This window comes from Ctenopharyngodon idella, chromosome 24 (genome assembly GCF_019924925.1).
Source record: "Ctenopharyngodon idella isolate HZGC_01 chromosome 24, HZGC01, whole genome shotgun sequence".
NCBI lineage: Eukaryota > Metazoa > Chordata > Actinopteri > Cypriniformes > Xenocyprididae > Ctenopharyngodon > Ctenopharyngodon idella.
Genome location: NC_067243.1, coordinates 17,113,818 through 17,138,062, shown reverse-complemented (window position 1 = coordinate 17,138,062; position 24,245 = coordinate 17,113,818). Strand labels below are relative to the sequence as shown.

Here is a 24,245-nt window from a genome sequence, read left to right as displayed (position 1 = left end):
GAACAAAGATATGACATCCAAAGTATGTAAGGTAGTTTGTTATGAGAAAGAATGTCCGGAAAAATGAATTTCAATGATGTCATTCGGAGTAACCAATATAAAGGGACAATTTTGGATCAAGTCATGCGATCAATATCATGTGACAGGATGTGACATCATTCAGACATCTGCAAAGAGCCACATGGTTGTGAAGCAAAGTAACTAACTCTCTTTTAACTATTTGAAAAATTCATGTTTTCACTTGCTCATACACATGTCCCGAAACATCAGGTCATTCGGTACAACCGCTATAAAACATGGAAAATGTTGTAATATTTTAAAAACTTGTACTAAATATAAAATGTTTGTCCTTTTGCCCTTTTAGATATCAGCCTGTTAGCATTGTTTGATATCGTCATTCGGTATAACCAAAAGTGTCTCTCGGTAAAACCGATATTTTGGTTAAACCGAAAGACTTTTTTGGTGACAAATTTTGTCCATCTTGTAATAAATGACAAAAGCAGTGTTAATTGATTATAAAAACCACATAATCTCATTGTTAACACTTAATAAAACTTCAAAATTAATAATATCTCCATTATGTTTTTTTACACTTTTAAAAACCTTATTTGTCAATGACCCATATACATTTTATATTGACATTTTTATATTTTAAGATTACATTCCATTGCAATTTTTGATGTTTTTAGTACAATTAAGTTATATTTTATTAATTAATGCAATTAATATCACCTATACTTGAAAAGAAAAAGAGCTCCTGAATGAAGATAACTCAATTCCATTATTTTTGATAGATAAATAATTAATTAAAAATATTGTTTATTTTATATAATTTTATTTCTCTCTGATACTTCACAGAGCAAACTAATGCAAATGGGTTTGTGTTGCACTCATCTGTTGAAAGAACAGGCTGGTTAAGGACAAGAGCTTTGGGACTGATTAATGAGATTTCAGTTTTATCTTTGTTGAGCTTGAGAATGTCCAGTTAGAATTAGTTTTAAATTAGAGACGCAGGCACTTAATGAGGGGTTGGAAGGCTGTGGTGATGGGAACTAAAATAGGTTTATGTGTCTTTGACATAATAATAGAAATGGAGCCATAATGTTGCATTATTTGTCCAAAGGGAAGCATGTAGATTAAAATGAGTAGAGGGCCTTGGATAGATCCCTGGGGGATGCCCTGCCTAACAGCAGTGTTGGAGGATTTATGTCTCTGAAAAGAAACAAACTGCTGCCTGTCATTGAGATAAGACATGAATCAGAGGTAAACTGTGCTAGAGATGCCAGTGGCTGAATAGATACGCGTAGCTTTTGTTTAAACAAATGCATCATTATCCTCAGGTTTAACTCTCGAGGGATCACTTTCCTGTGATTTGCTTGTGCATTTCCTACTTAAATGCAACCTCTTTTGACATCCTCAGTGTCTAGTAAATATGTGATAAAATGTGTCTGCTTACAATTTAACATTTGCATAAGTGTTTCAAAACAACAGAAGGATGTCTTCAACCTTGAAATGACTAATCAAAAAGGATCTTACAGAATCCAAATGCATCTAATGCTTTCATAATTGCCTTGTTCAGCACATTAAAGTTTTTTGTTATATCTCCTCATTTCTGTTTTTATTAAAGTTGAATTTGTTTGTGTATGTTGTAAAGTACAAAATAGTGTCACACTAAGTCCCCAGAGAGTGTGAGACAGGCCCGCTGTTGCTCGACAGGGTGCATATCTGTAACCTTGATGTCAAATGCTTATTAGCACTTGCTTCTACTGTTGCCCTTCTCAAAGCAACTGCCAGCACTGAGAGCGTTGAATAAATGCACCCTCAATGTGCTCTGACAGCACTCAGCACTCGCTTAACTGTGGCGTTTGATTATGTGCTTATTATATACCAGTAAACAGATGCGTGGACTGGTGAGGCTGAGAAGGCTGATATGATTTGACAGGCTCTAGATACAGAGGAACTGAGTAGACAGTGGAAGGAAGCGAGAAAACACTCAAAAAGTTAACCCAAACATGAAAATTAACCCAATGATTTACTCACCCTCAAGCCATCCTAGGTGTATATGACTTTCTTCTTTCAGCCAAATACAATGAGTTATCCTGGCTCGTCCATGCTTTATAATGGGAGTGATTGGAGGATGAGATTTTGAAGTCCAAAAAAGTGCATCTATCGATCATAAAACGTACTCCTCACGGCTCCGGGGGGTTAATAAAGGCCTTCTGAAGCAAATCAATGTGTTTGTATAAGACAAATATCTTTATAATCTTTATAAAGTAAAATAACAAGCTTCCGGTGTGACAGCCATATGCATTCGACTTACATCTAAAAAGCATTAACTTCCGCGACGTAGTACACAATGACATGACGTACTATGTGTTATAACGTAGCACATAGCATAGTACATCAGGGCGTAGCGTAAAACATCACAGAGTAAATCATGGGGTAATTTTCATTTTTGGGTGAACTATCCCTTTAATTAGCCTCAAGATGCAAATGAATCCCATTTGCAACTCATTATTGGGAATTTCACATGTGAAATTGGGTAAACGCAATCTTGTTTCAATCTGGTTTCAAGATTTCACACTGTACACTGGTAAATCCTAACTTTGTGTGGAAGTGTTACTATGTAGATTTGCTCTGCTTGTCTTAAATGGGTAGTTAGTCATAATAGTCATAATTTACTTACCCTCATCTCATTTCAAACATGTATTACCAAAGACTATAGAATAACATAAGACGTGTCACTCATATTGTTTTGAATGGGAGAAAGTGCAACGTGCTATATGGCGGAATAAGTCCCGCCTTCTAAATAAGAGCCAATCGCCGATTGGTAAAGTCATTGCGTCACTGCAGCGGCCGTTAGAAGCTCCGGTTCCTATAGAAACAGTCAGATGCGCACCTCCGAAATGAGACACAAGAGACGCGCATTTAGGACTGCACACGCGCATTAGCTTGATACATCCTGAAAAATACAGTTTTTTTTTTTGTTATGATTCGAGCGTTTAGAAACAAAATTTATGAGACAGATGTTGTTAGATTTCATTGGTGATTTCAAATATGAAATTTAATCAAAAGCTTGGCAAACAGCTTTGGAGAATTTGATGTTTCCCCATTCAAAGAGATAGGAGCTGCACTTGCATGCCTGAGAGGCGTTTCAAAGATGGCTGCCGAGTGAAATGACTTGTCTTAAAGGGACTTTGGTATTTCTTTCTTTCTTCTGTGAAACACAAAGATAAATTTTGAAAAATATTTCAGTGTGGTCCAATGTTGTTTGAACCCCCAATGTTCTTCAAAATATCTTTTTTGGAAGTCATTCAGGTTTGGAACAACATGAGGGTGAGTAAATTATGACAGAATTTTAATTTCTTTTGTAAACTATCCATTAAACTTTCAGAAATGTACAGGAAAATAATTTATCACTCTCGTTACCATTTTGTCAGTTTTAACTAGCACTCAGATGCTGAAACCAAAAGTTTTTATGATTGTATAAAACCCATGAATATTTAATGAGTTCAGCACTGAGGCAGTTTATGATTGGTTGTCTGCATTGCAGCTGGGACTTCTCATGAGTGGGAAAGCACAGATGTCACTTATCAATGTCAAAATGTGCCTAGATCTATTTTTTATTTTAGTGTCTGCAGTGTTTTTTTCAAAGAGCTTTTTAAACTTCTACTTAACAGGGAAATTTCTAAATGGGTTAGTTTACCCAAAAGTGGAAACAAGAAAGAAAGTCATAAGGTTTGAGGCAACATGAGGGTGAGTAAATTACAGAATTTGACATTTTTGGGTGAACTATCCCTTTAAACAATTGACCAAAATCTAATATATTGGCTGTTTGTTGCAAAGTCCCGCCCATTTAAGAGCTCACCCAATAATCAAGGTTCCAGGCTACAAAAACTATTTGAAAGTCCAATGAAAATCATCCAAGCAGGACTCAAAATGACACATTCAGAGGCTATTGACCAATCAACATTGATCTTTGCTCCATTAAAATTGATGGTAAAGATATCTACACAGACTCCCATTGAAGAAACGTTTGCCTAACAAGTGTAGCATTCTATATCCACAATGGAGATCCTTTCAAAATGTCAAGTGTGAAACATTGCTTAACCTGGGGTTAAAATGGGGATTAAAAAAGCATTATCCCAGGGTTAAGAGTGTGTGAAAAAGTCCTTTCTGTGATCAGCGTGAGTGCGATATGATGTTGTTTCCAGAAGAATATTTTCACTCCTCTCGTTTCTGTTCTCTTTGTTCTTTCTCTTTTCTAAAGTCTCGAAACTTTGATGCCCATTTTGTTCCGTTCCCCATTTCCATGTCCCAGGATGATTTGTGGGGCTCACTGAAGGGCGAAGTGGGATTCCACCAGGTTAAAACAATGAGATCTGAGTGGGAAAGTGATAGATGAACCGACTCCAACCACATTTGTCTTCGGTTTAACATTTTCTTGTATCAATTGTTTCAGGAAAGCTTGCTTAATATGCATTTCTGAGCGTCCTGGTGCTGAAGGAAGGAATGAATCAACTCTGGAACAAAAGAAGAATAGCAAGACGATTTGGGACTTCAAGACTCTAATTAAGAACAAGGTACTTCATTCTGCTTGTTGTAATGAGAGCTTTATGACGAATGTCAGGCCGTAAATACTATTTAAGATTGTCCAACTAATGTCTCACGTTCTGTATTGAAGTAAACAGTCAACTATATTGTCCAGCTCTGAAACTTGAAATATTGCCTGACATGTTTGATTTCATAAAACTGGATTCATTGTCTGTTTATGAAGCCAATAGTGAACCTCCTCCCTCTACAATGTCATGAATTAAACGAATGGCTTGGGAATAAGATGAGGAGCATCGGGAAAATATGGAAGCGCGCTCGTGTGCAGCCATGTGCAAAATTGATATTTCACAATATCTGATTTATCACGGGTCTCATTCTGTTTAGCGTTATTGTCTCTTTATATTCACTTATTTTTTTGTAGTCAGAAGATTGTCTGCTTATGCACAGAGGTCATGGATAACTTTACAATCGGACAGTGTACAGCTGTGATCAATAGTCAGTTTTGACAGTGAAATGGATACTCTAATCTATATATTGACAGGCAGTTGATAAATGGCATGAAAGGCAGGTGTTCACTGATAATGAGCCAGCAAAGCAACCAGCTGATTAAGCTCCAACTTTGATTCCAGAGCTCGACGTCCTTTGATTCATCCTTTGGGAAAAGACAGCATAGATGAATGGAAGAACGTCTCACGGTAGCTCTACTTCTGGGTCAGAGATGTATACAGTTTTAGTAGCGTCGCTACAAATAGTGTGGCGGAAAACATAATACTGTCAATACCTGACAGTATTTCAGCAAATCAAGTGTGTCTTGTATTTTCTATTGTCTTTTTAGATTCTCAACCAGTGATTCCTTAATTGTGAATGAATCACTATTTTAAGTTGATTCTTTTCAATGAATTGAAATGGGAACTGATTCAGAACATTGTGCTTACCAATTTACAGTCTGAACCAGTGATTCCTTAATTATGAATGAATCACTATTTTGAGTCAGTTCTTTTTAATTAATTGGTCAAATTAGTTAGCAAGGCATTCTGAAATGGTTTGCAATTAAGTTTTGAATTGGTCTCACAATGAATTGGTCACACAGGTTAGCAAGATATTCTGAATAGGTTTGCAATTCAGTTTAGAATCAGAACTAGTGATTCTTTAATTGTGAATGAATCACTATTTTGCGTCAGTTATTTTCAATGAATTGAATAGGGAACCTATTCAGAACATTTTGCTTATCATTTTAGAATCTAAACTGGTGATTTTTTTTTTTTTTTTTTTTTTTTTTTTTTTTTAAATTTGTGAATGAATCATTATTTTAAGTTGACTCTTTCAATGAATTGAAATGGGAACTGATTCAGAACATTGTGCTTACCAATTTACAGTCTGAACTAGTGATTCTTTAATTGTGAATGAATCACTATTTTAAGTCAGTTCTTTTTAATTCATTGGTCAAATGAGTTAGCAAGGCATTCTGAATTGGTTTGCAATTAAGTTTAGAATCAGAACTAGCAATGAATGAATCACTGTTTTGAATCAGTTCTTTGAATTGGTCACACAGGTTAGCAAGATATTCTGAATAGATTTGCAATTCAGTTTAGAATCAGAACTTGCAATACTCGGTTCATGAAAGAACATTTCGAACATTTTGTTTATCATTTTAGAATCTGAACTAGTGATTTTTTTTAATTTGTGAATGAATCATTATTTTGAGTTGATTCTTTTCAATGAATTGAAATGGGAACTGATTCAGAACACCGTGCTTACCAATTTATAGTCTGAACTAGTGATTCTTTAATTGTGAATGAATCAATTTGACCAATTTAGAATCTGAACTACCAATACTTGATTTGTAAACAAATTGCAATTTTTTGAGTCAGTACTTTTCAATGAATTGGTCAAATTTGTTTTCCAATTTCTATTCAGAATCAGAACTATCAATACTCAATCCAATGATTAATCATTATTTTGAATTGGTTCTTTTCAATGTGTCGGTCTAATTAGCAAAACATTTTGAAACGATTTGAAATTAAGTCTGAATAATTTCAACGGCTCACACACTTGTTTGGTTAAGTCTTTATAATATAGGATTAATATAATTATTTGAAACCAAAGTTGTATTTATCCTATTGTTGGCCAGTCAACAATGTAGCGTAGTTGCTAACTAATCTATCTATACTTTTTCAATAGCTTGCCCAACACTGAATGTATATGTGCTACTTTCCTTATTTATGATGGCACTCTTGATTAATCTTAGTGGGAAGTGATACGCTTTCAATATAAACATTATTCTTTCAATCAAATCAAAGCCAGTTATTCACGCTACAAGCTTTTATGGAGAGAAGCAGATACGCATCAAATCTTTTGCTGCAATAGCAGTAAAACGGCACGGCTGGGAATCCAAACTTGTAAAAACACTCCCAAGGACTATTGCTGTTCCAGAAGGTGCCTGTGGTGTGGTCCTTATGGGATTGCCTGACGAATAAGAAGAATGATGAATGGACTGTCTCGGGGCTAATCTGTCTTCTGAGGGGTTAAACAGCATTCAGTTCAAACCTCGCTAACTGTTCTACCGTCTGAAGACAACATGAAAGCGCTTTGTTGTTTTAGCTGTGGGAAACCTTGTACGTAGACGCTCATAAAGCTTTTTTTTTGCTTTTTTTTCTGATATCAGGGCATGCCAGACATGACAATTTAAAAGCTAGAGTCTATTACTGTGCAAATGAGCGAGACAGTGCCATCTTTTTTGTTTTTAAAAGATATCTTCAATCAGTACCATTTTTTTTTTTTTTACTGCTTTACCTCAAAGTGCATTAGTATTTTGCATATTTAAAGTGAAACACAGAAATGTGTCACAGGTTTAAAAGCATTCCTGGTGTTTGAACATTGAAAACTGTGCAATCTCTTGTCTTCTGCTGTCAGTGAATGGACATTTATTCTTCACTGTCTATAGTGATAAAAATATCTCAAAATGCTTATGTTTTACATTTCCCATAGCTAAAGCAATACACTTGAAGAGCCTTTGCAGCAAACTATCATAAATTTAGCCTTTTAGATATAAATGAGGCAATTAAAAGATGTTTATGAATTATATGCCCAGGGGTTGATTTGCACTCTGTGTATATCATGAGAGGTGAAAGGTCTCAATAAAATATAAATATAAACCACTCGAGTGAAGCAGCTTTAATTAAAACACAGCTGCTGCAAGGCCAAAGACAAGCACCGGTGCAAAATGACCAGTGGTGGCTTTCGCCACTTCATCATTCATATTAATCTTGATATAATTATGTATTTTATATTATAAAATAATGAATAGACAGTAATGATTTTTCTCTAGCAGAGAGGAGATTAATGAGACATTAGAAATTTGGCTTTAAAAAAATCCCTAAGGATTTAAAGGACATTGATTTTTAAAGACTTACAGTAAAATGTTCTTTATCAGTATTTTTGTGTTTTCTTCCCAATACAAAATATCAAATCATCCTTAAGAAGCAAAATTAGGCTACATTAGATATGACATTAATTCTTTTTTTTTTTTTCTTTTTTTTACTCTATATATGCAAATAGTTTAGCATAAATCTAACAATTTATTTTATAAATATTTAAAAACTATATATATTTTAATTCAATTAAACAACATTTTTATTATAATAAAAAATACAATTAATCTGTAATCAAATAGATGCTGTTCTTTTAAACCTTTTATTCATTAAAGAATCATGAAAAAAGTATCATGGTTTCCACAAAAATATGACGCAGTATGAAAACTTTTCAAAGTTCATAATAATAAGATGTTTCTTGAGCTGTAAAGGATTCTGAAGGATTATGTGACACTTGACTGGAGTAATGATGCTGAAAATTCAGCTTTGCATCAGAAATAAATACAATTTCTAATATATTAAATTAGAAAATAATTATTTTAAAGCCCCCCTGTAGTCAATAATTTTATCCCTTAAAACTCATCTTTGATCACCAAAATTACATATTTAAACATTTTTTTTCTGTGAAAAAAAATTCTTGATGCCTTAAAATAGCTTGAATGTAACTCTACACCCTTGCCTCATTTAATATACACCGATCTAAGAATATGCTAATTGGCCCTTCCTCCACTCACTCACACAAGCTCAGACAAGATCCACTCGGTCAACTTACTGAGGTAAACGCTGCACAATGGTATCGCTTTTTACAACGTCAGACACATAACGGTAATTAATATGATTAGCATTTTGCTTGACTACATTATCAAGCTAATAATGTGTTGCTAATGTTACACAAACCATGTTCACATTCACGAGTCTGCCTTCTAACAATCAATATTAGAAATGCTTTGAACAACTCAGAACGTCAGTGGAGAAAGGCATATAGTTCATCATAACATCGTAATGTACATCATACACCCGCCATATTGCTAAATCTACCCGATTTTTCATAATATACCGGGATATGCTAAAGCCCACCGGCACATTGATGTGATTGGTTACAAGGTAGTTTGTGACGTCAGAAACACCAGCGCTTTTTTAAAGCTACGGGTTTGAGACTGTTTTTGGTTTACTGCAGTTTTAAAGAGAAAATACTCAGCAATGGTGTCGACTGGCACATGGTTTGTCTTAAAACATGTTAAAAACACCAGATAGACATTCTTTTTCCCCCTGAAAAACACAAAAAGACAAAAGTACTGATTAAAAATAATTTTTGCATTGTTTATCTGATTGCTGATTTATAAGACGACTGCAATGTTTTGAGGAATTCACAATAAGGACGGGTGATACTAGTTTTTCAGGTTCATTTTCACAGCCACATTTATTTGTTCAGCCCATCCCTGCGACGCTGGACCCGCAGGAGGCTTTTGTGTTGACTTCCCCTCTGCAGTCAATTTCCCACAATCCCAATATGCGGTTGAGGGGTAAAGAAAGGCAAGCTGTTAATTGATTGGCACCAGTTTGCATATACAGTACTGGAAAAATGTCACGTCAAGCTGTTTGTGTGACCTAACTGGCTCTCGGTTAGAGTGACTGAAGAGGGTAATTTATCATTTGACAGTCTTTAGAACGGGCTGTCCGTGCTGTCTCGCTATTGTTAGCATCAGCGGTCAGCTGTCACGCATGTTGGATTAGCAAGCATAGATGAGCGACTCAGCAGGATGGACACAAGCAAGGCCACACAAGGAAATGTCAGAGGAAGACAACCTTCGCATGACGATCAGAGGCAGTGATTAATAATCTGTGCTGTGAATGTTCGAGATGGGACTAAAAGGGTTATGGGTTCGAAAACGAGGTAGATTTGTAGAATTTTGAATCATTTTTAATGTATGGTGGCTTTTAAAAAAAGTTTGAAAATGTCATGTCGTAAGTACTGTAATTACAAGCTGACATCCTGTGACGTTCTACTCGGAGCTGTTCACATTCTCGTACAGCGGTCACGTGGTACAAGTCGGAGCTCCCAGAAAATTCAGAGTTTACAAGTTGTAATTACAAGTTTTACAAGGACGTGAATGCTTTTTACAAGTCGAAATCTCGTAATTACGGTAATTCCAACATGGTGTGAACGCACCTAAAGCAAACAAACATTTTTGTGGCTTATTTTTGTTGCTAAATTTGTTGTAGTGCACTATGGCTGGGTTGAAAATATTGATTTCTTGATTTTAATCAATTCTCATTTTGATGAACCGATATTGATTCATTCCAGACAACTCAGAACTTGGATTTTTCCCACCTCGTACTTGGAAATAATGTCTGGAATGCCGTTTGAAGTCAGACATTCGACCTGTGAACATCAGTGATCAATCAACCCCGACCTCAGTGAGGCGCATCATTTGACCTTCCAAAATGGCGGTAATCATTTTGACTTCCAAAAGTCCTGCTCCCAATGAGCATAGCTTAGAGCTACCTTATGTCAAACGTAAAAACAAAATGTAACCTTATTCATTAGGTTGGTGATGTATATGTGAATGTGACCTGACAGGAACTCACTGGGTTCAGAAGTAGGACCTTTTAACTCGGATATTCCCACTTCCAACTTTGCTTCAAACGCTCCATAAAATCCCAAGAATCGATCTTTTAGTCTTTGCTGTTTTCAGTTGATGCATGAACAAATCTTTACTAAACATTATTTGTAGCACTCCTTCCATCCAATAATCACAGTAAGCTTTGTGCTTTTATATGAAACAGATCTCAGCTTTTGAATTTTGTCAATTTTATTTCAAAATTCAAACAATAAATACTGTTTTGGTACTCTTTAATGTGGTGATCGCTGTTGCCACCTCAGTTAAAGCGAAGCGGCAGCACTAATAGCACATGAACGGATCATCTATTCCTCTTTACTACTAGTTACAACACAAAATAAACATGAATGAACATCAGAAGGTATGTTGAAAGATACAGTACAACTTACCGAAATCCCTATCATGTCTCATGTAATCGCTAAATCAGTGTTTTAACCTCGGAAAGATGTCAATAAAACAGCTTGTAAACAATGACACATAATGTTACATTTACCTCAGAAAAGCCATTTAATGTCCATAAACTCTATAGTTATGCTGCTTTCATGCCATGTCATAATTACCATAGTCTTGAGATGACAACACGATATTTTATTTTTTTAATTATGTGTTTCTGTGGCAACACTATCAAAGCTTAAATTAATCTGCAATAGTCAGGTGGTACAGGTAGAAGCTCTCAGAAAATTCCCATCTTACAAACTGTAATTACGAGCTCTACGAGGACGTAAACACTTTTTACACGTTCTCGTAATTATGGTAATTGCAACATGGTGTGAATGCACCTTTATAATAATGAACTTTGGAGAGCAGCATTTTGCTAAATATACAGTATGTACTATGTTGCATATTGATTATATTTTGACATTATTTTTAAATTTTAATATACAAAATTTGGTAACATTTTTATTTAAAGGTGACAGTTACATGTTACTACATGTACTTACTATGTAATAACAGTAAATTATGCATAATTACAAGTAACTATCCCTAAACCAAACCCTAACCGTAACTTTATACTAAGTACATGTAGTTAATTAATATTACTTGTTACTTATTTGAGCAAGTACAATGTAACTACGTCACCTTATAAAGTGTAACCCAGTATTTAATGTAGGCTACCATTTAAATGTTTATGTAAAAAAACGAACTGAAACGTAATTTTATCACTAAAAAGCTATATTACTATAGCTATTATTGTGCAATTTAAATTTTTGGAGGCTCTACAAATCAGTTGTTAATTTGAACCTTTAATATTATAGTAATATACCAACTGACAGGGTTCCCTGTTTACAGAATTAGTTGAGAGATTTTTTTCCTTGAGAAAAATTTATATGTACTGTACCTTATATATATTCAAGTGAATCAATATAGTTTTGAATTCAATTGAATTGCAAGCTTGTGAATCGAAATCAAATCGAATCGTGAAATTTGTGTCAATTCCCAACTCTATATTTTGCACCCCTAGGCCACTGTTGCTCAGTCGAAACGTATTAAATGTCAAATATTAGAAACATCTTTAGGGTCATGACAATGACATCGCTTCGGCTTGTACCAAATATCCTGAGCTGGAAAGATGAACGAGGTGAAGAATGTGAGTATGATAGAGAACGAAATGAAGACACTGACATCAGGCTCTTATCAGATGTTTCCACCAGGTCTTGGAGACTCCTGGAAATGAAGACTTAGAGACCTCTGTAGCAAAATTAATGTTCCCATATCTCCCCGTCGTCAGCTGTGGCATTCGGTGCACCTCCGCCCTCGTGCCCGTCTTCCTCTCTGTGTTCCAGCATTAAGTTCATATCTCCCCATGCCATAAGCATCCCGTTCCCTCTCACCTCTGCTCTCTCTTTCAATCACTCTGTGCAGTGAATGGCAGCGATGTGGAAAGGTGACATTCAGGTGTCTGGTGAATCGTAGACGTGAATCAATCAGTTTTGGTAGATTCAGCTCAGAATGACTTGCGGTCAGAGAAACGGCGCCTTGCCGGTGTGCATCTCTATAATCCTATTTTGCAGGCGGCCCTTGCGGTTCAGTGTTTCGCTATTGGGTGGCTAACACTGGAGGATGCTGTTTTGTAGCATTGTGTGTTTCAGCTAAGCGCTTTTACCTCTGGCATAGATACTGTAATGAAAGATTTTTGGCTTGTTTGTGTAGAAAAGTCTGCAATGTCCTCAACTAGGATCATCAAGGCTGTTCCGACCTGTAGGCGATATATGTGCAAGGTCATACTTACGGAAATCTTACAAGATGAAATTTTAAAAATGTGATGCTTTGAGTGGATTCGCAAACACCTCTTATTGGCCATTGTGTTTGTGCACTCATCAGATTTGTCTGTGATTGGCTACAATGATCAATGCTTCAAAAACATGTAAATAGTCATCAATGACACGCTTAAACGGATACATGGGAGTGTTTGTGCTTTCAAACGCTTCCATGCGTTGATCACAAACCTATCTGTTGAGCACGTGAACACAATGGCCAATCAGAGGTGTTTAAGAATCCGCTCAACAGCGCTCAAAGTGTCACATTTTTAAAATTTCAGTACCGAATTAGTATCGAAGTTGGTACTTTTAACAACACTGATTGACAAAGACATGAAGCTTTTTTTGCACTAATGCAACATAATAAAGAGCAAAAGATGCACATTAGTTGTAAAATTACTGTTTATCTGTATATTTTGTCAGGGAAATGTAGTTTGGTCACACAAATCTGTCCACTCATAAATCAGCTAAATGAATTTAGAGTTTTCTGGCATGTTGCATTACTATACTTCATTTATGGTACAGAAAAATATTTTATTTTAACAAACTAATTATACTGTCAACATTCATAATTACATCATATTTTTTCAGTAATAGTTTTCTTCCACCATGATTTTTTTTCATTGACATGCCCCAAACAAGGAAAGTCAGGGCTTAACCCTGTAAAGCCTGACATATGAAATAATAGTCAGGAAAATCTAATTTTTGAAATGGAACAGTTTATTGAAACTTTAGACAAAATATTTGGGGAAAAACTTGTGTCTGTGTGTGTGTGTATCATATTTGATGAATCAGGCTTTTATGGCTCATATAGTATGATATAGTGAAAATATGGAGCTCATATTTGAGGAGGAACAAATACATAAATTTTATTCCGAGGCCCAAACTGAGCAAAAATATGCAATTTGCTGCAGTTGCAGATATTTATATGGCCTAAAAGATGAAATTATCATAGCTTGTAATGTAAATCAGTGAGATCTTTATAACGGTATAGCAGAACGCTTACATAAAATGCATATAAATATCAGTTATCACTGATGATTGAGAAATGATGATTGAGAGATGAGGAAATAAGCATTCCTCAAAAGCCTTATGTGTCATATTTGACATTCACATTTTAACATGATTTTTCTAAAATTGATGTATGGATAATCAGTCCAGTAAATGTTCATCTTGAAATATCACTAACAAGTTATTCTTGCGTTTGCTCTATAAAAATCAATAAATATTTCAAAGCAAAAAGACTTCAGATGACAATCAGATGACAGAAGACATGTAGAAGATTGTGTACAACAGCTTTTACAACACAGAATTGGTCATGTTGGTAATTGTTTTATTGGGCTAAAAAGTCCCAGGTTTCTTACTGCCAACAAAGTCATACTCATATGACTTGGTTTGTGTTTATGCGTGCTACAACTTGTACAATCATTCCGCATGATTTGAATGCACTAGTGCTATACAACAAATGAACAGATCATTTCTGATTATGATCTACGCCCATGCGGAATCACAAAAAAAACTTTTAAAGAATTAGTTCACTTTAAAATAAAAATTACCCCAAGCTTTACTCACCCTCAAGCCATCCTAGGTGTATATGACTTTCTTCTTTCTGATGAACACAATCGGAGTTATATTAATAAATATCCTGACGCATCCAAGTTTTATAATAACAGTGAACGGGGCCAACGAGTATGAAGCTGAAGAAAGTGCATCCATCCATCATAAACATACTCCACACGGCTCAGGGGGGTTAATAAAGGCCTTCTGAAGCGAAGCGATGCGTTTATGTAGAAAAAATATGCATATTTAACAAGTCATAAAGTAAAATATATAGCTTCCACCAGACTGCCTTCCATATTCAACTTACGAAAAAAACGGAACTGACATCGCGTCAGTTACGCTTGTTTCATAAGTTGAATACGGAAGGCGTAGGGCGCAGCGTAAGTGTTTTGAACTGCGAGAGGTGTTACACTTTCTTCCTAAGTTGAATACGGAAGGCGGATAACTTGTTAAATATGGATATTTTTCTTACACAAACCCATTGCTTCGCTTCAGAAGGCCTTTATTAACCCCCAGAGTATGTTTATGATAGATGGATGCACTTTCTTGAGCTTCATACTCGTTGGTCCCATTTACTGCCATTATAAAGCTCGGACACGTCAGGATATTTATTAATATAACTCTGATTGTGTTCATCAGAAAGAAGAAAGTCATATACACCTAGGATGGCTTGAGGGTGAGTAAAGCTTGGGCTAATTTTCATTTGAAAGTGAACTAATCCTTTAAGGCTGAAAGCATGAGTTGATTTGTGGCCTTGTTGCTTTAATAAACGTTTATTTATCTAGTTCTGCACAGAGTTTCCTTTCATTTGAAGACATTTTTTATAATCTTGCCTGGGGCCTCACAAACCCACTAGCCAGATCTCTGAAATTCAGGGTATGTAGCAACTTTTAGAAAATTCTCCATTCATCCTAAAGATTAGCTCTCAGAAGCTGAATAACATTGACATATCTTTGACCTTTAGTTTAATAGCAATGGCAAATACGTCATGCTTAAATGAGGGAAGAAGAATCTTTAGACATCATTTGTTATTGTATAGGATACTCCAGGACTCGTTCAAAGACTGTCCCTTAAGAGGTCACACTGTTATTCGCTGCGTCCATGCTTCATCGGTCCTGCTTATGCTGACCGTGTATTCAGTGAACAATTCAATTAATTCTTACAAAACATTACTTCATCCTGCGTGACCCTCAAAGTACTCGCCCGAATCCAAAAATTGCCTGGGCAACATCCTTCAGTAAGGAGTATGCATGGTCCCATTGGAAACTATCTCCCTCAACAAAGTCACCGCCTCCGCTTCATCTTTATGGTCCTGTATGAAGGACCCCAAGGGGCTGAGGGTGGACAGGTAGGGTGACAACCAGGTCTCTGTAAGGTTTGGAAACACATTCCAGGCCTCTTTTGAGAATGGGGACACTGGCCAAAGATGATTAATGGCGGACGTGTATGACTGCTTGAAGGGCAGACCATAATTCACCACAAGGACCTGGAGGAACTCGCGCAACATCCACCTAACCCGTGGGCAAACCCTGCACCTCCACTCAGGTGCAAAGTTGTCGTCCTTTATGTGTGCAGTTGTTTTTATCATGCTAATACATAATTGCCCACTCGCAATTACCGATAATTGCGGGGAGTTCTCTTTTAGTTTTGCCTTAATCAGAAATTTGCACTATAAAAAAGGTCCTGGGTTTAGATTTCACACAATTACACATTCACTGCTTTTCATCTCTTTTTAATCTCCTGCAAATCTGAAACATGGAGTTTGTTCATAAACACAGCTGAGACCCGACGATTTGCTTTGACATTTTGCTAACCGAATGAAGCAATCCTATCAATGTTGTGCCTCTGTGTCTACTGATTAAAATCATTTGAATTGCAGATGACGTCTTTGTCTAAAGAGTTCAGTAAACAGAGGCATCATGTTGATGGGCATGCCAATTTTTAATTGAAATAAGATCGCCACCCGCTTTGAGCCATAATGCACATAATGATGTGTGACCATAGAAAGACTTTTTTCGTTTATTAAATGTGGCTGTAATGACTGCGATAATCCGGATTATTGTGGAAATCTATTATAATCTGTGTCATTCAAAATAATTTTGAGAAAACTATCAGCCGAGGTGCAGAGCTACAAAAATCAAAGTGCCTGCCTTGTTGTCCTTTCATTCTTTTTCGAGTCTTTCTGCTTAGGCGAAAAACTGGGCTAATTTATTCATAGCTCAGCATTTAGTACCTCTAATCTATGGCTGATACTGTTACTGGTGCTCGTAATTGTATGATATTGTTAAAGCTGGTTTTCAGGCAGGGTGCTTATCAGGGCCTGTTTAGTGTGCAGCTTGCGGGAAGGGAAGCCCAAATTGAGGAGAAATCAACTAGCGCCTTGGTAAGCAGGGTCGGAATTACCGTGATGGACTGGGGCTGGATTTCTCTCCCATGCATATTTTTGCCCATTGTCACGATCCTCGTCCTTAATAGGAGCTGACAGAATGTAAATGGGATTTTAAGGGAACTGGCAAAGTCTGTAATTTTTCTCATTTAGTCCATGGATGAGTGAGCCAAGCCGGTAAGATTTGTATGGGAATTTGAGATGGTTCAGTGCGACATGTCAAACCCTGATTATGAACTCAAGGGAGCCTTTTTACCTTAGCCAATCATCTTCGTGCCTCGCCTTCCTTGCAGGTTGTCTAAGAAGGGCTAATTGTTCACAATGACATTTTCAGTGGATAAAATAGATATCAGCTAAATGACAAAAAAGATGACTAGACACTCTTACTGCTGAATATAAAATGGCTCCTTTTTTAACGGGATGAATCAAATGAATTAATACGCCAATGAGTAAACTCGTAATCTATCATTTTTGTAAAAACTACAGGCAGTAAAAGATCAAACCAAAAATAATGACTGTTTTCAAACAGGTTTCCTGAACACACGTCCATTGGTCAAACAAACAACACAGCTCCGCCCCAAATTCACATCATTGGTTGAGCCAATGTTGCTATGGCGGGCTGGTCGGGATTCTCAAAGCTGGTCGGGATTCTAAAAACACCACAGATTCAGTATTTAAACTTTTTATGGAAATCGACCTACAGATGTCTTGTAGATGTCTAACAAATAGATGTAATTATAGATGTCCTCACTGAAGAAAAGTGTTTAAAAAAAAACGTACTGACCCCAAACTTTTGAATAGTGATATTAGTAATTTACTTCAGTTATAAAGTTGTCAAGACCTTCTGAAAAGCAACAATAAAACCAGCAGCATTCAAACAGGTTTACCGAACAAACTCTCCCTATATGCTATTGGTCAGACAAGCAGATAGCTCCGCCCCAAATCTCACACCATTTGTTGAGCCACTGTTGCTATATCAGACTGGTCCAGATTTTCAAACAACAGTTGTTTTAGCATATATTAGCTTCAGGTTTAAAGGGTTAGTTCACCCAAAAATGAAAATTCTGTCATTAATTACTCACCTTCATGTCGTTCCACACCTGTAAGACTTTCGTTCATCTTCAAAACCCAAATTAAGATATTTTTGATAAAATCCGATGGCTCAGTGAGGCCTCCATAGACAGCAAGATAATGAACACTTTCAGATGCCCAGAAAGCTACTAAAGACATATTTAAAACAGTTCATGTGACTATAGTGGTTCAACCTAATGTTATGAAGCGACGAGAATACTTTTTGTGCGCCAAAAAGCAAAATAACGACTTTATTCAATAATATCTAGTGATGGGCGATTTCAAAACACTGCTTCATGAAGCTTTGAAGATTTACAAATCTTTTGTTTTGAATCAGTGGTTCGGAGCGTGTATCAAACTGCCAAAGTCATGTGAACCATTGAAATTTCAAAACGTTTCGAAACAATTATGGTGTAATGAAGCCTCGTTTACTGAAATCACATGACTTTGGCAGTTTGATAAAGTCGTAATTTAGTTTTTTTGGCGCACAAAAAGTATTCTCGTCAAGGTTGAACCACTGTAGTCACATGAACTGTTTTAAATATGTCTTTAGTAGCTTTCTGGGCATCTGAAAGTGTTAATTATCTTGCTGTCAATGGAGGCCTCACTGAGCCACTGGATTTTATCAAAAATATCTTAATTTGTGTTCTGAAGATGAACGAAGGTCTTGAGTGTGAGTAATTAATGACAGAAATTTTATTTTTGGGTGAACTAACCCTTTAAGTATCAAGGGCCACTTTTTGTGATATACATTAATGCAGATTGTTAAGATCTTAACAGCGACAATAAAAACAGCAAACAAACAGATAGCTCCGACATTGTTTGAGCCACTGCTGCAGTTTCAGGGTGGTCGGGATCCTCAAACAAACAGAAAAAGTCACAGTGTTTACACTTTACAGGGAAATCAACTTACAAATGGCTTACTTATAGTTGTCTCTGCATATTAAACTGAGATAGAAGAAAGCATCTTAGCATATTTTAGCTTAAGGTTTAAGTATGAAGGGCCACATTTAGTGACGTACAACCAAAGTAAATGATTAATGCGAGTTGTTAAGATCATATTAAAAGCCTCAATAAAGCCAACATCATTCTCCTTCAAACCCTCATAAACACTCAGGGTACTTTTGGGCCGGGGGGTGATATTGTGGGGCACTGCGGCTGTAGCTGAGAGACGCCGTGTGTAATGCAGGCTGTTAGTGATGTTAAATGAAGCTTGAAGCCTGGCTGACAGCAGCATTCCTCCACAGGCTCGGCGCTGAGAGAGGAGGAGAGGGGCCAACAAGGGCAGAGTAATGGTCTAAGAGAAACCACGCAGGACACGGCGCTCGTTGCAGCGGACGGGCCATTATCTCATAAGAGCCATTATCTAAATGGGGTGACCGTCTCGATATGACAGATATCACAGAAGGACTGACACATAAACAGTTTTTATAAGATGAATTTACCAGTGTACAATCTCTGCGGTAAAACACAATTGACCCATAGCTGTATACTGATGTAAATAACCTTGTAAAGGTGGGTTACAGTTGCTTTTTATGTGTGTGTATATTGTTGAATGTTGTTACAAAACAAAAGTTTACTCACAAATACACAAGTACACTATTTTCCTTCCTATATTCATTCGCAATGAAAGCAATGCGTAAATAACTTTCCAGGACATAACGTTTTTTAATTCACCCTTTATGAATAGGATCACATTGTCAGTGTTAAATAAGGTTTGCTACAAAGGTACATCATATAAAACTGTTAAATATATATATAACTTTATGACTCTGAAAATACATAGGATGGTTTCTCCCGAAACGCAAGTCTCTGCTAGTCTCTTCAGGTCAGGTAGGTAATGTTCGTTTTGACAAATCGTCTGCCACACTCGCTACGTTTCCAAATCCTGACTGATTTCAGTCCATTACCCAACAATGGCAGCAGATCTACAATCGAAGAAAAGTCAAACAGTTTCGTCGCAAACGTCTTTGTTGTCCATTTTGCGTGTGCTCAGTTGGAAAAACTCCTTACAAAGCTCAGGTATGTGTTTTTTTTGCTTGCGTTTCTCGAAGCTGAAGCAGCTGATGTGTGTATTTTGTGTTCATATTGGAAATCCTTCCCCACAGAAATTGTATTTCTTTGGTCTGTAAAATTTTGATAGATCCTTACACGTTTCACGATCCAAGTCGCGAACTATCCTGCATCCTCCATGCCAGTTTCGGCATCGGCAAATGAAGCGTTGGCCCGTTCCAACTCTGATTGACAGCACAGGGGGATCCATTCCTCACGGTCCACGTAAACTCCATGACTAGAGGTCCTCACCCCTTATCTTATGAGACTGAAGGACTAATGGAGAGACTGACAGACAGGGCTAACAGGACTATGATGAATGCTCCCCTCCCCCGCCCCGCTGTAGCTTTGGAGAATGACGAGGTTCTTCCATACGCTGCACCTCTCTTGGGAAAATCATTCCCCACTGGCGTCAGGATACCTGGGATTTAAAAAACCCAACAGTTAGGGTGTATAACACAATCACTTATCCATTTTGAGAGTTTCTATTGTCATCCCAAATCCTACTCTTGTTGGATGTAGACAAATATTCAAGGCATGTAGGAAAGGTAAAATCTCATTCTTAAAGGGTTAGTTCATCCCAAAATTTTAATTATCCCATGATTTAGTCACCTTCAAGCCATCCTAGGTGTATGTGACTATCTTCTTTCAGACGAACACAATGGGAGATATATTTAAAAATATCATGGCTTTTCCAAGCTTTATAATGGCAGTGAATGGGGGGCGTGATTTTGAAGCCCCAAAAAATGCATCCATCCATAATAAAAATAATCCATACGGCTCCAGGGGGTTAATAAAGGCCTTCTGAAGTGATGAGTTTTTGTACGAAAAATATCCATATTTAAAACTTAAATAACTTAAATAACTAGCTTCCGGCAGATGACCGTACACATGAGCCACATGAGTAAACCCCTGACGCGAAGTATGACGCAGATGTAGGAGTATCGTAAGCTTAGACGCCTCTCGCGGTTCAAATAAATAGGGCTGGGCAACAAACTCAAGCTTTTCTTTTCTAATATTGAAATTCTCAGACGTTTCTCTTTAAAATTTCTCGTTTTAGACTTGGCCTAATTCGTGACCGGTGTTTTGTTTTGCTCTATCCTCTGAACTTCCGCGTTCGTCATCACGTCATGCGTCGGGTCAGAGTTCACTCTTCCGCCGCAAATCAATGCATAAAAGAAGATGCTCATATACACCTAGGATGGCTTGAGGGTGAGTAAATCATGGGATAATTTTTCATTTTTGGGTGAACTATCCCTTTAAATTTTAATTAAAAGCCCTCTTGTTATCAGTGATACTAATGGCTAAAATCTTTTTGGGATTTTATTTAATATCTAACTAGAAATCTGTAAAATAGCTTTTGATTGTAGTGTTAAGCATCAAAATAAATAAATTAACATCTTTTAAATGATCTACCACATACAATTATATAACCAAAACTACAAATATGGACATTAAACATTGTCATTCTGTCTGTTATCTTGCTGTTGTGATTAACCTGCTCAGATAACATATCTACACTACTACACATAATCATGGAAAATGCTGATATAATTTCAGGCCATCATTGTTAAACATTGCATGCTTAATCGATTTTATTGAATTAAAAAGGTATGCTTACACTTTATTTATTATTGGGATCCAATAGGGTATTTGGCATGACATTAGCCTTTTAAACAAGCAAGTCTAAGTCCTGAGTTGTTGTTTTGTGGCACTTACTGTGGTTGTTTTCACTCGGCCTCCCGGCTGTGCACACGTCCAGCCCGTTCTGTTTACCAATAGGTCACAGCCTTCGTCATCCAAACAAGGCATCATCTCACACCACTGTCTGCTCCTGACAATATGTGCTGTTAAAATAGGAGGAAAACGTAGTTAAATACGTGGAACAACATTCGCTTACTTCTGTAAGTCTATAGATTTCTTTGTGAAACATTAAATTGAAATTAAATGCAGGGTGTGATCTTATTTATTAGCTATTATTTGAATCATAGCATGGTCTCTATATGATTGCCAATTGGTGCAACTAAAATTCAAAAGAATTGAAACTAAATTCATCTAAATAAACCAATTTTTAGCATTATATATGAATGCCATTAAGGTCAAGTTTAGTTAATCTAAAATGATCATATGACATAGGTCATTCAGAGGTCAAGACACTGTAGAATTAGGACATTTCATGCAACAAAAGAAAATAGCAATGAAAGAAAAGAGCTCCAGCACTTGGCCTAATATCCTAAGCCTTTCTCTTTGAAACAGATCGCTAAGGTCCAACAGTGAGAATTTTTTCCTGAGGTAAGATTGTTTTTGCACTTAATCAAACATAAATGTCTATTTATAATAACTAGGGCACCCTTACATGTTCATTTGCATACCATGACACCCCAATTGGCCCTTAGAGAGAGAGAGAAAAAAGGGAGGGAGGAAGGGAGGGAAACTGAGAGAAAATGAAACAGAGAGAGAGGAAAAAAAAGAGTACATTTTTGAAGTAGAGAAAATGATAATCAGAGTGAAATATAACCCAGGCAAGCAAAAGTACATAAATATCAGGGTGGCAGAATTTGTACGTTTGGAGAAAGGCTAACAAAGTGTTTGGAGAACAAGTAGATACAAATGGAGGTGAAATGTCATTCTCATCAAAGGAAAAGGCACATTCTTAAAGGTAAAAAATAGTTGTAGAGATGGCTTCCAAACTCGAAGTAGTTTGTTATGTAGTGAATGTTTCCCTCACAGCGTCTACTCTAGGGACTAGCTTCCGCTACTAATCTCCAGCATTAGTATTCACTGTTATGCCCTGGGCCATAACGACAAATAAAAGAGCCTTTCATGCAAATTTGGTACGTCTTCATTCTGTAGGCATGATTCACAAAAACGTAGGTTGCAGCCAGTGGTGCTCTTATCTACGCTTTCAGTTTACTATGCTGTTTAACACCTGTCTTACAAGTAGTTTTTTTTCTTCAGATCTTTAAAATATTAATTCAGGTTTGGGTGCGGGTTGGTTGGCTTGGTTAGTTTCACATTGATTGGAGGGCTTGAACAGAATTAAAAGGAGTGCGTAAAAGTAAAGTTTATCAAGACTTTGTTGTTTTGACAAAGCCTTGTCTGAATGCTTAAAGTCCCTGTAAAGCCATATTAAAGTATGTGTTCTGAGTTTGTCACACCACTGAAAAAATTGTTATTAACCACCCAGCCAAATTTGAATGATTAAAAAAAATCGCCAAGTAAATGAAATAAGTTATCAAAATAAGCAGTATTCTCTGCTCTCAAACACTGGGGGCGTGTCCGCTGTCGGCGCTGAAACCACACCCACTCGCGAGAGCTGCCGTTAGAGGGTTGCAAAGTTTAGTAGAGTTACTGTGGACTACCTACTAATTATAACATAAGCACACAAACTCATTGGTGGACACGTACTGCCGACTGCTTTCGAGTCGACAGATGACAGTGGTGCGAGACGGGAGGATGAAGGCCGGGACAGGAGAGACTCTGTCCAGCCCCATTTCATCGGTTGTCGGTGGGACGGGAGGATGAAGGCCGAGGCGGGAGATAGTCTGTTCAGCCCCATTCACCAATAACAGCGGATTATCAGTGAATCCCAGTTGTCTGATAAAAGTTTGTAAAACTATCCGGTGTAAAATGATCACTGCAGAGACTAAATAAATCCACACCTTCTTCATATCATCGTGTTTAGGAAATTTAAATAAGGAGACCGGGCTGTTTTGTATATTATCGCAACCAGGTAATATGCATTTGCATGACAAAATCATTACTAGCTAGCAAAATGTAGGCTGTATAACCAACGGTAATGACAGTAACTCGCGATTGAGCGGACGAGCCGCTGTAGCGCTAGGGGCGACGCTATGCTCGGGGGCTCCAGTGCGTCATCGAGTCCCCGTTTTAGCTCCGCCCAAAAATCCTCAACACAGAATTGGTGAAAAACTGTTTAACGCTCTAACTTCACAATTCAGTACTACATAGTTCACAGTCTTTGTAATGTGTTTCAGCAATACATTTGTAACATTTATAATGTGTTTAGAAACAATTTTCAGAATTGACTTTACAGGGACTTTAAAATAATTTAAAAAGCCTTGAAAGTTATGTAGGCCTTGTATTTTGAGATGGATGGATGGATGGACAGATAAATGGGTAGATAGATTTGTATATATAGACGATGGATGGATGGATGGATGGATAGACAGACAGACAGATGATGGATGGATGTGTATATATACAGGATGGATGATGGATGAATGAATGATAGATAAACATGCATATATAGACGAAGGATGGATGAATGGGTAGATAGACAGATGTGTAAATATAGATGGATGGATGAATGAATGAATGGTAGATAAACATGTATATATAGACGATGGAT

At 36.9% G+C, this 24,245-nt stretch overlaps 1 protein-coding gene across 2 annotated transcripts in view; it reads right to left on the bottom strand.

Moving 5' to 3' along the window:
* Nucleotides 1-19,232: 19,232 nt before the first annotated feature.
* Nucleotides 19,233-24,245, bottom strand: part of tafa5b (TAFA chemokine like family member 5b) — a 57,367-nt gene continuing 52,354 nt past the window's right edge. For both annotated transcript variants that reach the window (XM_051884961.1, XM_051884962.1), the window contains exons 3-4: nt 21,593-21,720; nt 19,233-20,294 (exon numbers count right to left, since the gene is read on the bottom strand). In XM_051884961.1, the coding sequence (XP_051740921.1) occupies nt 20,286-20,294; nt 21,593-21,720 (137 nt within the window). In that variant the 3' untranslated portion in view covers nt 19,233-20,285. The remainder of the gene's footprint in view (nt 20,295-21,592; nt 21,721-24,245) is intronic.